This window comes from Panthera onca, chromosome A3 (genome assembly GCF_046562875.1).
Source record: "Panthera onca isolate mPanOnc1 chromosome A3, mPanOnc1 haplotype 2, whole genome shotgun sequence".
In the NCBI taxonomy this organism is placed as follows: domain Eukaryota; kingdom Metazoa; phylum Chordata; class Mammalia; order Carnivora; family Felidae; genus Panthera; species Panthera onca.
Genome location: NC_138341.1, coordinates 86,327,328 through 86,344,925, shown reverse-complemented (window position 1 = coordinate 86,344,925; position 17,598 = coordinate 86,327,328). Strand labels below are relative to the sequence as shown.

At 40.0% G+C, this 17,598-nt stretch overlaps 1 protein-coding gene across 3 annotated transcripts in view; it reads left to right on the top strand.

Annotated features, from left to right (window-relative positions):
• ST6GAL2 (ST6 beta-galactoside alpha-2,6-sialyltransferase 2) overlaps nt 1-5,490 on the top strand; it is an 85,134-nt gene extending 79,644 nt beyond the window's left edge. For all 3 annotated transcript variants that reach the window (XM_060610107.3, XM_060610102.3, XM_060610092.3), the window contains exon 6: nt 512-5,490. In XM_060610107.3, coding sequence (XP_060466090.3) covers nt 512-783 — 272 coding nt within the window. In that variant the 3' untranslated portion in view covers nt 784-5,490. The remainder of the gene's footprint in view (nt 1-511) is intronic.
• The last annotated feature ends 12,108 nt before the right edge of the window (nt 5,491-17,598 follow it).

Sequence of the window (17,598 nt, the reverse complement as noted above, 5' to 3'; positions counted from 1 at the left end):
TAGCACTCTATTTGCAACATAGGGAGATAATTTTGATATTATGAATCTTAAACTCTCTTTCCCAATTCCATCTCTTTCCATTCATATGTTTTATAATCAAGAAGCTATTTTATAGCCCTTGTTTTTTTTTTAAAACATGTGTTTGTTTGGAACGTAAGAGCCCCACTCTTGCAAATGAGAACAGAACCTGTCTGTGGACTGCAACACGTGAACTTGGAGAATGTAAACCTCACTCACTAGATTATGTCTTGTTAAGTACAGTAACTGTGCCTCCCACAATAATCCTATGAATCCTATGAATGTATAACAGTACCACATCTCAGGCCCCCACAGCCCCTGAGCCACAAACAGGCCACTTGCTGGAGGTTCTGACACTGCCACGGTAAAAGTAACAGGAAAACGAGCCCAGGGCAAGTGCCTGTTGCTACAGTCATTCCGTCCACCACACTCCAGAACGTTCTCGCTCCTGCTGGGAGTTGTTCATTGGCTTCTAACTTTCTTTCCGCGGCAGGAATCCTCATCATGATGTCCATGTGCAGCGAAGTGCACGTGTATGAATACATCCCGTCCATCCGGCAGACAGAGCTGTGCCACTACCACGAGCTGTACTACGACGCGGCCTGCACGCTCGGCGCGTACCACCCGCTGCTCTACGAGAAGCTGCTGGTGCAGCGGCTGAACACGGGCGCCCAGGGGGACCTGCACCGCAAGGGGAAGGTGGTCTTGCCGGGGCTCCGGGCGGTGCGCTGCCCTGCGCCCAGGCACGTCGGTCCGCACTCTTGAAGAGGGGCTCTTGAGAGCCCATGTGCAATAAGGTACTACTGTCGTACTCTGAGTCCCAGAAGAATACTTGAAGATATATTTTAGGCAATGTAGTCTTCAGTCTTTAGACTGTAATTTAGTGGTGGCCGCGAGAATTCCTCTTTTTCTAAGCCATTGAGTATTTATTGCTACTTTGAATACAGAAATGGAGTTTAAAAGGAAAAAGCTCAAGAAAGATGCAAAAAAAAAAAGAAAAGAAAGAAAAAGCAAATGTGTGACGAATGGGTACTATACCTCCAGAAATGTTAGCCTTTTCTTATGCCGTGGGCACCCCTTATCAGGGTTGGTTTCAGCTACAAATTTCTTTCCATGATATACCTGATACTATGAAATGGTTTATACACCCTTGTCAAGGTACGGTATCTATAGCACCTAATGTGTCCCTTGTACATTCATTCGTTATTAAATACCCTAGAGTTTATGACAACCATCTGAATTATCACTCAGATGTGTTTAACAGCAGAATCCCCAGTATATGTTGAGAGATGCACATGTTCCCCAACCGTTGCATATTCCCCAGTTCCATTTCCCATTGCCCACTGAATTTTTGCTTTGTTTCTAAAACCATAAAGCATCCATCTCAAGCAGTCCAAGAAAAAGCCACTCCTGGAATAGCACTGCAAAGGAGACACTTTGTTTTCCTGCAGTATTTTCTTACTCTGGCAAGTAGACACAGAATCACTGGGCTGGCTGCAGGGTGGCCCGGGACCAGGATGTTCCCAGCTCCAGCTTTTGCGCACTGTACCTCCTCGGCTGCCAGTTCTCACAGCCCTTACGCTGTTACACTCAAGACACTTGTGACCCCCTTTTCCGTGAGGAAGGGCTCCTTCCAATCTAGAAGAATTTCGGAGCCTTCACTCTGTGCTTCTGGGGATGCACACCTGTCTCTTTCATGGGGATTTCTTTCAGGTCAATATCAGCTACTGGAAACCTAGCAGTGATGTTCTGGATTTTCACTAATTCTCCCTACAGACAGACAGTGAGGAACCCTGCCCCTGTTTTCACAGATATATTTTATGTCAGCAACACACAAGCCACATAATTAAGTAAAATTGTGTGAAAAGGTTGCTCTTTAACAAGAAGGAAAATACCTACATGCTTGAGAGGCAACAGCTCATAGAGGGAAGGAAGGTGTCACCCCAGTGCATTAACTGTATTCGGTTCTGTTTTCTTTTGGTTTTAATCTCAGCTTTTGTCACTGATACATTGAAAAACAGGTTTTTTTGCTATGAATGTAGTGAAACAGAAACATTTTGGAATACTTTAATTAAACATACTATCTCTCTATATAACCGAAACATTTTTCAGCAGTACACATAAGACGTCTTTTCATTAAAAATCTGTTCTCCCTTGCAAGCGTGTAGATGTCAAGAGAGTTTTGTGGGAAAGTTTTTTTTTTTCTTTTTTCTTTTTTGTTCCAGGATTGGTTTTTTCCTGAGTGCTTTCAAAACTACTTTCTTGAGCAAGAATGGTTTATAGAAATTGACAGCTTCTGTTTGGTTAGGCTAACTCCCCAGAAATCAGGTTAGGTAATAGACATCTCCTATGGCTTATTATGATAGTGAAGTGTAGGAATAACTGAAAAGTTTTAATCATGACGGTATCCACTAAAAGCCTATTTTTAGAACTTTCTTTCTTGAACTATGAAAATAGATTCATAATTTTATCCTACACATTAGCTTATGTGTGAGCAGACATGGTCAAGCCACTTTTCTCTCTGGTTTCCTGAAAGACCTTAGTTTTGTCCCCATGTGGAGTAAGGAGTTCAGTGACTGGATGCTGGTGAGGTAACTCTGATCACAGTGAGTGAGCAGTCCTCCTGTGGCCTTGGTTCTCCCTGGACCTTCCAGGCTCTGCCTTCAAATGCCCATGACATTGAAGTTCCTTTGATAGCCTTCCTGGTGGATTTCCTTCTGACCTTCTTTTTATCCAGGACAACCCCCTTCAGTGACATAAGAGCTTGGCTAAAGGAAAATTTATCGGGGTCAATATAAATATTCAAGTTCAGAAGCCTCAGAAAACACTTCAAAGATTTTTAAATAGCATTTTGTTGTAACGTGTGTACTTTAAAAAGTCCTTTCAGTCTCACTGAGGTTACAAGAAAGACTGAAGAGCATAAAGGAAATTTAATTAAAATTTTTGAATTTATTATGGCCTTAAAGACTCTTGAGAATCAGGGTCTGTTAAACATTCAGAAAATGTGGTACACATATTAATATAGCATGGCTGGGCATTCTTCTGTTTGAAAGTTTAAATTGTTTAGCCTCTCAAAAATATCAGGCAGTTACAGTTAACATGATGACTGCATCTGGTATTAGCTAAATTGGTCCTAAGTGGTAGTATTTTGCCAGACATTGATTAAGTCCTTCTAGGCTACATTTACTGAACTGCAATAAACACACAGCTCTTCTGTGGAGTAGTTAACAATAAATGCTGTCCTATTACATTTCTCCCAGGCTCTGTCCCTTCTAAAATGCTCCATCCACTTCTGGAAGGGACACTGATAAAATCCTTAAGGTGCAACCTGAAACCATTATCTTCAATTGAAGATAATTTCAGGAGATCTTTGGTGGTGGTGGTTGTTATCACAAAGAAACAAATGTTGACCAAGAATGACAAGGCAACTTTATCTAGATTTTCCCTGACTAGTTTCCCCAGTTCCTCTACCAGGTATGAGGATGGGGTTTAATAGGTGTTGAAAGCTCACTGTCCCCAGGGAATACCAGTGCCAGCTCTGCGTACCTGACCTTCCCTCCAGCCCAAGTCCTTAACAAGACTGCTTTTATCGGGAACTTTGTGCATAGGCCAAGAGGTGGTCAATTAAAAGTTGCATATATGCACCATGCAACATCAAGGGCATGTATTAAAATGAATATAAAATGTATTAAAAGTGAGGGACTTTTGCACATCTTCCAATTATTGGGTCTTTCCTTGTCTGCCTGTATGTAGAACTCCAGGAGCCCTGCGTCAGTCACAACACTTCCAGTGTCTCCTGCCCTAGGTCTCTGAGCCAGACATTTAATCAATCCTGAACTCACCAGTAATAATCTGTCATTGTAGCCATAGTGTCTGGACAAAGCAATGCTGAAATAATCGTTAGCATTTTCAAAATTGGGAAATAAAAGTAACAGTTTGAAACTACCATGGGATTGCTCTGTTACGTGTTTATGAGCCAGTTCCTTCCAGTGGAACAGATTAATACCTTATGTTGTTAGCTGACCCTTCCGGGCAGGAACACGTACATCCACTGAATTAATTAGGTCTAGGTCCTGTTCGGCTGCATTAAGTGAGATCAGTCTCACGTGAGTAATGGCATATGATGGAAGCATTTTTTATGCACAAGTGACATGATTCAAGTTCTCTCTCCAGCCTGTCTTAGAGATCAACACACAGTGCATGTTCAAGGCTGATAGGTAGAGTGACCTGGTCTCATTTCTGCTCAACTATGGGAAGAGGCAGAGAGGGAGGTAGGGAATTATCGAGAAATCCATGACAGGCCAAATAGTCTCTGAATATATTCTGATACTCTGTCACATTATCCGATTCGACTTCCCACTTTCTGATAGGTTAGAACTCTTTCTCAGTTGTGACAGCCGACGAAGGCAGCTACATTTAGAAGTTAACTGCTTAGGTAAAATGTGCCTGCGTTCAAACTTGTTTCTTTTTATACTCTGGACATTTCCATTGTGAAAATATTCTGCATGTTCTTGTCACTTGGGCATTATTTACACAATTGGTAAATGAAAGGTATCTCTCTGTGAATTCAAGGATAAAATGTAAGTTCTGATTCTTGTTTTCTTAAATAAATGAAGCCTTTTAGTAAGACGTAATAATCCAGCATACTCCTCTACAAGCTTGGAATGATAGAATTTAAAGAATTAAAGACATTGCTATAGTTCTTACTTTTGTTACAAAAGTGTGCATGTAGATATAGTTATATAATTGTATATATACGTATCTACACACATGTTGGTTTTATATTGTCTTTTTTCATCAAACTTTTCCTAAAACCTTTACAACCAATTTTATTTTAATTATGCAAACACCAGTGTTTTAATAGAAAAACGTAAATGTTATATGTCCTTCTATTAAAAAAAAATTCGGTCTTCCCACACACTGATATTTTACACATCCTGGGTATGTTAAAAAGTATGGCAGAAATATTTAAAAGGCACTATGCAGGTAGAACCCTGAACACTGTGGCCTCATCAGAATGTGACGCCGAACATTGATGAGAAGGTTATTTATTATATAGCTCATGGCTTTTACAAGGTTGGGGGCAAAAGTGAATATTGGCTTCGTGGAAAATAGTCTTCTTACCAGGTAGGTTTCACACAAATTAACTGCACTGATAGTGCTAACACCTAACATTTCTGATGCTGCACATCTTGTTCTACTCCAGATAAAACACGTATGACATTTTTCCGGTGGGAACCAGTGAACTTTTTTAACAGCTTTGGGAATTTTTTTGTATGATAATTTTTAAACTGGAATGTGTACCCTTCAAACTAATGAAGGCCTGAGGTTTTTCCAGGAGTCACATTTTAAAAGTGTTTGTATACATTTTAACACCTTTGATATTTTCTATTTTGGTTTTGTATATTTTTATGTATACACAGTGTACAGACTTTTTTCTTGTAAATAAAACATGTTTTCATTTGTCTAGAAGTTTCTGTGTTTTAATTTGTAAAAGTCGCGGATACAAATGAGCGACCGGCAGAATCCCAAGCCATCCCTAGGAGAGGGCGGCACAATGCCAAAATCTCATTAGAAATTTGTACACAAGGTAACAACAGCATGCCCTGGAACTGAGAGTAGGGCCACCCCTGGGGCCTCAGACCGGAAGCAGGGGCCGTCTTCATCCAAGGGGTAATTGTCAAATGCAAAGAACCACAGTGGCAAAAACAAGCAGGAAAGGCGTATTAGGCTCACGTATCTTTAGGTGGAGTTAGTAGCCCAGCATTTTGGTTAATTTATCGCCTTGGGAGACTCTTCCTTAGCTTGACAGGGTTTCGGGTCTTAGAAAAAAATATGTAAGTTATTATATATATGTAAAATACATGTAAGTTATTAGAGGGAAGGCCTAGGGACAGTGAAGTCACCTTAACCCACTGCAATGTCAGATCAGCCTTGGTATTTTTGTGCTTGCTGTGTGAAGGGAAAATCGGTTAATCAGGCTCCTAGAAAGAAATTCCCAGTCCTTTGTGCTTTCTGGGTGGAATGTAAAGGGAGCCTTGAAGGGAGGCGTTCGGGGTGTTTGATGTGAGGACTGACATGAGCAGCTGGGGAATTCGGGAGACATAAATCACCTCTGACTGTTGTGCTGAATCAGAGAGGGCTCCCACTACCTTTGTGTTACTGTCATTTTTCTTTTCCCACAACATGACTGCCTGCTTCCAGATCATTAAAACGCAGGCCTTGCCCTGAGGGCCCTGATTAGAAAGATGCTCAGAGAGCAGCCAGTGATGAGCCGGCCCCTCCCTGGACATGGAGGTGCCTCCTTGGGGGACTGGCTGGTGGTCTCTGCCGTCTGGATGCTCTTGGGAGGACTGAGTGGGGAGAACAGGACCAACTTTGGGTAGGCTGCACAGAGATGAGGGAGGAACAAGGGGAAGGAGACGGGGATGAAGAACAGGGTAAGGAAAGGGAAGGCTGAAGTGAGGGGGAGTGAACTACAAGTGCCAGGGATCTTTGACACCACTTGCATAGCAAAGGCATCCGGTCAGAGACAAAACTGCCTCCTGGCTAAAAGCTCAGCAGGCTGACTGAGCTCTGTGCACTTAAATGTTGTGTTCGAGAGACCCTGGAGCACAGAGCCCTGCAGGCCAAACGCCCTCCTGCACTAAACGTCTACTGGCCCCTCATTGCCTGGAACAGGGGTTGGCAAACGGCAGCCCACAGCCTATTTTTGTAAATAAAGTTTTATTGGCACACAGCCCTGTTCACTTGTTTACATGCTGTCTACGCTGCCGCATACAAAGAGCTTAGTTGCGACAGAGACCTCACAGTCCACCTGCCAAACCTAAAACATTAATTATCTGGCCCTTTACAAAAAGGTTTGCCACCTCCCATTACAAATACAGAGGTCCCCACCCTTATTCATGGTTGTGCTTACCATGGTTCAGTTTCCCAAGGTCAGCTGTGGTCCAGAATCAGATGATCTTCCTGACCTATCACCAGGAGGTCAGCAGCAGTCTAATGCTATGTCACAATGCCTACATCGTTCACCTCACTTCATCTCATCATGTAGGCATATTAGCATTTCACATCATCACAAGAAGGATGAGTATGGCACAATCATATACTTAAGACCACATTCATATAACTTTTATTGCAATGTATTGTTACAATTGTTCTATTTTATTATTAGTTATTGTTCATCTCTTACCATGCCTAATTTATAAATTAAGCTTTATCATAGGTACATATGTATTAAAAATATATAATATATATAGCACTAAGTACTATCATTGGTTTCAGGAATCAATCAGGGTCTTTGAATATATCCCCTAGAGATAAGGTCGGGGGTTGGGGGCACTGTACAATTTACCAAGAACTATTTAAGCAAGACTTGTAGTAGATGGTTGCACATAGATCTCACAAAATCACCTTCTAAGGCAGATATTATATTAGCCCCAGGAAAGCTGGGACTCAGAGAGGTTAATTCATCAGTGTATAATCACACAGCCAGGAAATGACAGAGGTTGGCTTGCAACCCTTGTCTGACTTCAGAGCCCACAGTTGGAACCATTATGTTAGGCTTTTTAAAGCAGTCTCTAGTACCTAGAGGTACTGCCTTAATATTCAAGTATCCCATACCCCAATAGTCCAAGGGCTCAGCTTTTCAGGATAATTATATTTTGAATATTTTGAGAAACCGTGCTATGAAATGTATGGAGATTAACAAAGGATTCAGGCTTTTCAAGTTCTCTGAATACCCAGAACACTAAAATGCATCTAAACTACATGTGTCAGGCAAGTATAACTTTCATTTTGTTATTAGAAGCCAGTGTCTATGTTCGTCACACCTAGTGAGTAGAGTACCTCTTATGTGGAGTAGAGAAAGCACACGCACAGAGGCCTGGCGTTCCATCAACTGTATTCCCAGCTACTGTCCTAACTAAATTGCATCATGCTGGAGAAACAAGCAGTACTTAACCTGAAAACAATGAGATGCCAGCTGAGAAACTGATCACAAAAATAAAAGAAAAATCAATGACTTTGAGAAATGTATTCCTGTCATTACTGACTTCCTGATCCTCACAAGGAGGGAGAAGAAAAGAGGATTAGAACAACAGCATGCCCCTTGGCTGTCTTAAAAACAATGCTGGCCTAAAGTCACTGCAGAAGGTACTTTGGAACTGCTCTTCTCCTCTATGAAACCTGTTTGAGTGAGGTCTGGCACAGAGCATCTAGGGGAAGACACACAGTCACCTTGGAAGCCATATTGGGTGGCAGTAAACGAAGAACCAGCGGCCATGGTACTGTGGCTGCCTCACCATAGGCGCTCCAAGAGGCTGACCTAGGCTCAGAGCTGACCTAGGAATCCTGAGCAAGCAATGGCGTTCTGGACAGCTGTCATCTACACGGCGGGAGTGTACGAGAAGCGTAGCTAGTTTTTTTCATAACTAAACATTTCTATCTTAATTCCCTTTCCCAACAGAAGGTAAAAGCTACCATATTTCATCTCGTCTAAGACATCACTAAGTATGAGATACATCTTTCTTTTGTGTACCACTAGGGGAGAAAATGCTGTAATTAGTGAGAATTTGTGTGCTGTCAAACACAGTAGCTACAAGCCACACAAGTCTATTGAACAGCTGAAGTGTGGCTCATCAGATTTGAGATGTGAAATGTAAAATACACCCTGAATTTCCAAGACTATGAAAAACGAATGTAAAATATCCTAATCATTGTGTTATACTGATGACATTGAAGTGGCATTTTAGACATTTTGGGTTAAATAAAAATACATGAAAATTAATTTTACTTGTTCCTTTTTACATTTTTAACATGTTTACCAGAAGATCTGCAGTAGCTACACTCACATTATATCTCCAGGAAACAGGAGTTACTTTGAACTCGTATATTTGCTGAAAAGACTTTTAGGCTTATTGGCAAATTTTTATGACATTAGCATGCTTGTATATATAGAAAAGCAAAATACAAGTGGAACACGTTACTTAAGGTATTCTTAAAACATTTGTATTCACAGGTTCTCTCTTCTGAGTCACTTTTTGGATAAGAGTCATTGATTTTCCATGATTTTTCAACCCACAGTTGTCCTCTACACTATCAGAAGCAATGATGATACACCACTTTCTAAAGGGTGTACTGCTATCATCTTCAGGATTTTCTTCGGAGCTACTGATATAGTCTGAAATTTTAATGTCCACAAGGAGATAAGAACAAATTCTTAAGACTGCTGACTGGCAAATAGTGATGGCAAATTGCATTTCAACTTCATGGGTGTTAAAATATGAGGGGAAAAAATCTTGGTGTTAATGAAAAAACATATTTCTAATCTAGCTTGGATTTAATCCCATTCTTTCGCAGAGTTGTATTTAAATTCTGGACTGCAAAAAAGTACTTCTGAGGTGGCAGGGTAAGGTCTTCCAGAAATCCCCTCTCTCCATAAAAGCAACAAGAACACTGGAAGAAATTGTTGCAATCAAAATTTTCAGACATTAGGACATTAACTAAGGGATTAAAACAATCCAAGGAGAGTGTATTCAAAAAAAGTGGCTAAATCACAGTAAGACAAGTGAGCTTTGTAGCATTTTTAACTTGCCTTATTCTCTTCCCGTTCTCTCCAGTTCTGTGAGAATCTTGATAGCTATCAACCATAGCAGCCACTGGAGGGCCAGAACAGCTTCTGAGCTTCCTGAAAGCCTCAGAGAACCATCCTTGTTTGACGTTTCTTGCAGCTCACTGCAAAAAGCATTTCTCAGAGAGTGTAGGTCTTTTACCTAACTCAGAGCCATCTGGAGCTAATAGCCTTATCACTAGGATGTTTTTTGAAAACAAGCAGCAATTCTTTAACATCACAGCTGTCTGACAGCTGAATGCTAACCAGTTGAAGCTAACGAGAGGCTGACCAAAAACCTTAGAACAAAATAAACTGGGAAAGAGATGTCTGTAGCAGGCTTTGAAAAAGCTTTGATGTCTTCCTGTGAAACTGGAAGGCTATGCACATATGCAGTGATGTGTGCATGCCCAGAAAAGACCCAATATTCAAATGTTGAAGACATGCTTCAACACACGTTAGACCCCTAGGCAAAGGCTAGGTGGCTTAATGGCTCAAGGCATTGAAAAAAAAAAAACAATCACTAGTTGAACACTAAAGTAACTGGGCAGAGACCACAATGGCTGCAAACACAAGGAATACAGACGGTATTTACATAAGTACTTCAAAGAAATCACTAAATAGACAAATAGCAAAAAAAAAAAAAAATAACCATTGAGAAGGGAGGAGGATCTGATTTCCAGAATTATCATATAATTCTAAATGCCTAGTTTTTAACAAAAAATTTATGAGACATAAGACAAATAAGAAAGTACAGTCCAAAGACAGGAAAAAAAAAATCTATAAGGAAGACAGATGTTGGACTTACTGGACAAAGACTTTAAATCAGCTATTATAAATATGTTCAAAGAACTAAAGATAACCACGTCTAAATAATTAAAGAAAAGAGTAAGAACAATGATTCACAAAATTAAATATCAATAAATATATAGATATAGATATTATAAAAGTAATGAAATAGAAATTTTAGAGTTGTAAAAGATGATACCTGAAATTAAAATTTAGCTAAAGAGGCCCAAAGCAGATTTTAACAGGCAGAAGAAATAACTAATGTATTTGAAGATATATAAACTGGACTTCACGAAAGTAAAAACCTTTATGTTTCAAAGGACACCATCAAAAAAGTGAAAAGGCAAGTCATAAAATGGGAGAAAATATTTGCAAATCACACATCTTATAAAGGTCTAGTATCTAGAATATACAAAGAACGTTTACAAATGTATGATAAAAAACATAGAAGCCCAATTTAAATGAAGTGATAATTCTATGCAGAAGATGTACAAATGGCCTTGCATCCCATGAAAAAATGCTCAACATCATGAGTCATTAGGGAAATGTAAATCACAATCACATAATACACTTGGCACACACAAGAATGTCGATAATCAAAAACCAGACATGACAAGTATTGCTGAGAATGTGGAGAAATTTGAACACTCTTACTCTTCTTCTGGGATGTAAAATGGTATGTCTGCTTAGGAAAACAGTTTGGTGGTTCATCAAAAAATTAGATATGATGACCAAATGCCCCAGCAATTCCATCCTAATCTCTGGAACCTGTGATTATAATATGTTACATGACAAAGGTATTGTGGTGCCTGGCTGGCTCAGTCAGTAGAACATGTAACTCTTAATCTCAGGGTTGTGAGTTCAAGCCCCACGTTGGGCATAGAGCTTATTAATTAATTAATGAATTAATTAATCATTAATTAAAGCAAAGAATTCGCACATCGCAAAGGATAGTAAGATTGCAGGTAAGATTAATCAGCTGATCGCAAAATAAGTAGATTTATTCTGGATGATGAAGGTGGGCCCAATGTAATCTTTAAAGTAATCAAAGAATTAGGGAAAGATACAAATAAGGAGATCCAGAGAGGTGGCAATGGGTAAAGATCATTTCCCAGAGTTTCTGTCTTTGGTGATGAAAGAAGAAAACTATGAGCCAAAGACTATGGGCAGCCTCTCCAAGCTGGGAAGGGCAAGGAATGGAGAGCCTCTGGAAGGGAATGAAGCTCTGCTGGCACCTTGATTTTAGTCCAGTGAAATGAATTTCAGACTTCTAAAATACGGAACTATAGGATAAGAAATTTTGTCATAAGCCAGTATTCATGGTAATTTGTTGCAGTGACCATGGAAAATGAATACAATGCTCAAAATAATTCTAAACATATCCACAGAAAAACTCATACCTGAATATCCATAGAAGCCTATTCATAACAGCCAAAAAGTAGAAATAACTCAAACATCCATACTGATGAATGGATAAGGAAAATGTGGTATATGCATTCAATGGAATTTTTTTCGCCATAAAAAAGAATGAAGTAGTGATATATGCTACAATATGGATTAACCCGAAAACATTATATTTAGTGAACAAAGTCACAGAACAAGTATTTTATGTTTCCATTTATATTGAAATGTCTGAAATTAGGCAAATCCATAGAGACCTAAAGTAGATTAGTGGTTCCTGGAGACTGGGGCAAGGGGGGGAATAGGGAATGACTACAGATGGGTATGGGGTTTCTTTTTGGGGTGACGGAATGTTCTGGAAATAGACAGTGGTGATAGTTGCATGAGCCTGTGAATATGCTCAAAAGTACTGAATTGCACCCTTTAAAAGGTGAACTGTGCAGTATGTTAATTTTATCTTAACAAAGGAAAAATAAATAAGTCTTATTTATTTATACTCAAATGTATTTGTACTTAAAATAAAACTAAAGTTTCATTGAAGTAAAATTCATGACCACATGAGGGAGCAGCTTTCGTGGTCTGAGGCCCTACAGGAAGTGTCTGGTCTCTAGCCATCATTCATCCATGCATGCTGAAATGTCCTCATTGCTGTCTAATGTCCAACCACAGGCCCATCCAAGATCTGCCACCACACCCCTCCCTGCAGTCTCAAAGTCTCTGAAGTCTGGTCCTCTTGCCAGCTATTTTTTTCCACCTTTCAGGCAGGCTCACAAGTCACAGCTGTGTCTTGCTGGAGTGATGGGACAGCCTGGAGTCTCTCTGGTTCATGGCTTGTACAGTTCCATTTGTTACTTTACACCTTCCTGGATGTGGGGTACTACGTATCTCTCTGCCTCCCATGGTTCCCCAGGAAAAGCAAGTCATGTGTTCTCTCTTTTTGGGGAGAGAATCCCACCCTGGGATTGTTTCAATACCCTGACCTTGGAGTCAGCCTAGGGTGGGGAGAGCGGGGGAAATGGCTCCTAGTTCTGGGCCACCAGTGTCTACTTCTCTTGGTTCCACTCTAGATTTTTCTCCCACCTACAGTTTGGAGAATCTTTAGCCAGCCTGGATATAGATGAAACTAGCTCTTCATAATGGCACAGTCTTCCAAATTTTCTCTCTTAAAACTCACTGTAGCTAAAGAAAATCAGAAGCTAAATATCTGACTCTTTATTTCTCTTTATTTTACAGATACATTCCTTATTTGAGGATTGATGGCAACATGCCTTCACCCCCTGAGCTGGAGAAAGAGCCAGGAGTACTAGGGATTACCAGGAAAGAACCTTAAATTACTGTTTCATGATATTATCACCATATACCAAAGTTGCAAAATGGCAAAATTCTGAATGAAACACAAATCAGAAACAGTCATGGTTCAGGGATGTGGTCCCTATTCATGGCGTGCTTTAACTGAATGATTCTACAACACCTGAAGATGTTCATGAAACTTTCAAATATCAATATGCTGCATTCGTCTTATATACTAGAAATAGTATATACTGATATACTAGAAATAGCTTTCTTTCTGCGAAACATCTGTCTCTCCTATGTGATCAATACAAAATTATAACCGTGGACATACCTGAAGAGCAATAAAACAAATTGCTGAGCTACAGATTAAAATGTATTCCTTAAGTTTACAATGTATCTTCCTTTGCTACTTGTTTATTTGTTTGCTTATCTGCTGCCGTCATTAGCTGATAAGCAATGCTCCATGCCAAAGATTCAAGAGAAGAATGTGGATGATGCAATTTTGTACAGAAAAGTACCAACAATGATAGTTTCCCCCTGTAAATTAGGGATGACTGCTGTATTTGGTGCTGAAATCAATCCCATATCAGATGTGAATTTTGCTTAGGTGGCAGTTCAATAGGGTGTTTGGCTGACACCCTTCCTTGTGATGAAAGGGACACAGGCTCCTCTGACTTGAGGCTCTTCCAATCCCCTGACGGCTTTGGAGCCCTCCACACATTCTCTCCACGTCCCCACAGGATGAGAGAAGAGAGGGTTGGTAGGATGCCATGGGACATTTTAGGGGCCTTGACACGGTATGTACTACTTCTGCCCACAGTCCCCATGCCTGAATCAGTCACGTACCCCTTGCCTGACTGCCATTGGGAATGTAGTCTAGCCATGGGCCAGCAGGAAGAGAGCAACCTTGTAATATTGCTGGCTCAACAGCTGTTAATTTAAATTGGTATCAGTATTTGGGGGAATGTTACTCGAGAAACTATGTATACCAAAAATGCTAACCAGACCAGGCAGAAAAGAAACTATGAAGACTCATTGGACCTATGGGAGCCAGCTAAATGGACACCAGATAGGAACTTCTGAATCAAAGGAAGATTCTGGAAACACCTTAAGTGGAGATACTGTATACTGGCATTGAAAATGCAGCAACATGAGCTAGCCAAACACAGGTCAATGAATGGTTGTCATGGTGACCAACACCATGGCTGTGGGGGCCTAAGGGCAGTATTTCTTACATTTTTCACACAGAGAAGGTACAAAGCACTCATAAGAAAAAAAATTTCTCCTGGTCCCCCACAGTCGACTCAATTTATCTTTAGTATAATAATGTTGTGATGTGTTTCAATATAAAACTAGGTAAAAGTTCTATATGTTTGTAGTTTTCACACAACTATACATCAAAAACATTTTCGAATTAAACAGGAATTAGCAACCAAATAAATTAAATCTCCATTAGCAACACGGATGTGACCTAATATTGCTTTGTTAAAGCTGAATCACACAAATTGAGTATGGACTGCAATAGGGCAACTCCCTTTAAATTCCTTTATCTATCTATCCTATCATAGACCAAGTCTCCTGACACTTTCTCTTATGTAAAATGTATTTACAGAGTGTGTTTTTACATCATTCAGCATTAAATTTGCATTCCTGTCTCGATAACCCACATTTAAAGTAGTACTACATGAGGCCAACTTGAATATTAAAAGGAAAAAAAAAAAGCAAATACCAAAATATGACAGTGCTTGGCCAGCAAACCATCTTCTGCAGCTAAATCCAGCTTGCTGTCCATTTTTGTAAATAAAGTTTTATTGATAATAGCCAGGCTCATTCATTACACATTGTCTATGGCTGCTTTAATGATACGACAGCAGAATTGAATAATTGTGTCAGATGCTGTCTCTATGTCTCTCAAAGTCTAAAATATTTACTATCTTGTTGCTTACCAAAAACATTTGTAGATCCAGATTGAGATGCTTTGGAATAGATGTACATTATTGGACTAGTTGTCTATCACTGCCTAAGAATTAACTTTCAGAGAATTAAATAGCAGCCATTTTATTAAATTTTGTCATTGCATCATTCACATATTCATGCAGCACTTGGCTGATGATTCTTCTGCCCTGTGTACTCAGCTTGTGGATGGGCTGCTCCAAGGGCTCCAAGCTGGCTTCATTCACACATCTGGCATTTTGCAGGGATGGCTAGAAGGCTTAGCACAGCGGGGACCATTGGCCGGAGGTGTCTCCAGTATAGCAGGCTCAGGATTGTCAGACTTCATCAAAGGCCGCCTATAGTCCCCAGCGAGAATACACCAAGATGGCAGGGTTAGAAGGTGGAGACCTCTTATCCTCTATCTTCAGAAGCCTTATAATGTCATTTCTACTACATTCTATTGGTCAAGCAAGTCACCGAAGTCAGCCCGGGTTCAAGGGGAGGAGAAATAGACACCACCTCTTAAAGGCAGGAACAGTAAAGGATTTGCAACCACTTTCTATCTACCCCACCTGTTTCTTGACTATACAACTTAAAATACCCATACAGCAAACACAAAACCCTGAAAATACATCTGAGGAGGCTGATAGATCTGTGATCCCAGTGTGAGAAAAACTGCACAAGAAAGTTACAAGCAAGAGACAAGAACATAAGCAATTGCTTTAATTTTCAATCCGGGGGTCTGTACATGCATTATGTGTATATCTGTATATACGTGTGTATAGGTATACATATATATATACATATATATATATATATATATATATATATATATATATATATTACACTGTGTGTGTGCGTTTGTGTGTCTATGTTCTAGCAGAAAGAGCATAGGTTTTGATGATATGGGTAGTCAGAGAGGAAAATCTACATCCTGCTTTTTGCTTATTCATTTATATGATCCAAGTGTGATGGAAATCAGAGCCCCCAAATATCCTCAGCCACACAGGCTAGGATAGTACCCAGCTCTGCAGCAATGTAACCAGCAACAACAACCATGCCTTATGGCAAGCACCTGGAATCACATTATTGATTAGAAAGGCAAGGTTCAGTCCCTGCCTCTTACACTAGCTAGATGACCTTGTGTAAATTACTTACTCTCTTTCAAGTTCAGTTCCCTCACATGTAAAATAAAGTTAATAACAGTACCTACTCATTGAATTATTGCAGTTATTAATTTAGACAGTGCATGTAAATTATTTAGCACAGAGCCTAACACCTAGTGAATATGAATTGTTGGTGGTGGTATTATTATTATCATATTTTGATCTCTTCAGTCTAATACATCTAAATAATTAATAGAAGAGAACACTGATGGATGCTAGACTTTGAAGATGGATGCTTTTTCAGAGAGGTTTCATCTGTTTACATTTGAAAAGTAAAATAAAACTAGGTCTTTGTGATGATGATTTGTTTTCAAGGTGATCTAAACAAAACTCTGCAGGAATACTCTTTCACAAAATGAGAAAACACAGAGAAATATGTTTTTGAACTGTTTTCATTGTTTCTGTCTTCTTGGTGGCCAACTAGCCACCTGGTTGGATGCATTGGACCCCCACCTTCATCATGTAGAAGAAAGGGATGTAGAATTATTCATTGAGATCCTCACTTACACTTAATATGGATTTGCATTCCCTATTGCCATAGTTCTGCCACAGCCTCTGTCAGTGAACTTTTAAAGACCTCATCTGCCGTCATACTGATATAGGCTTACTGGGTGTGAGAACCCAGAAGGGTATCCCAAAGGACAAGCCAAGAGTGTCCTTGGCTTCTTGCAGGATAGAAATCAAACACTAGTGGGGAAGAAGTGAAAGCAGAATTTATAAAAGATACAGAGAACAGTGTAGGTATGGACTGAGCATCATGAGAAGACTCGGAAAGGAAAAGAGAGTGAGTCTCCTCTTTAGGGCCTGGGTTTTTACTGAGGATGATGGTCTGGTGCACATGTCTTCTCAGTAATCTGCGAACAAAGATGAGTTTTTAAGTGTTCTCTGTAAGTCCCTTCTGCTGCGGAACCAGGGGTCTTGATGAGTCAGCAGTCTTGAAAAATATTCATGATGACCCCACCCGATCACTCCTGAGATGTTATCTATTGTGCTGGAAGACTCCAAAGAAATCCTTAAATCCACCTTTACAAGGAGGACATACATTATCTATTCTATAAGGTGTGTGTAAGGCAGGGATGCGGATTCTAGCAAGAACAGAAGCAAGGAAAGGAGCAAAAAAAGTTTTTCATGGGTCCTTTTAGTTTCCCTGTCTCAATACCACTTCACAGGGCAAGGCTTCTGACCAGGTAACTAATTTTATGTGCAGAAAGTGTGGTGACAGCTTACGCTCAGAATCTACTGGTTTCACTGGATTCCCTGTAGCTACAGAAGGCAGCATCAGCAAGGTAACAACAACATGGCATATCTGACCCATAACTACCACACGTGGGTCAAGGAAACTTTCATAAACTACTACAAAATACTGGTTCCCCTTTCCATCTCATT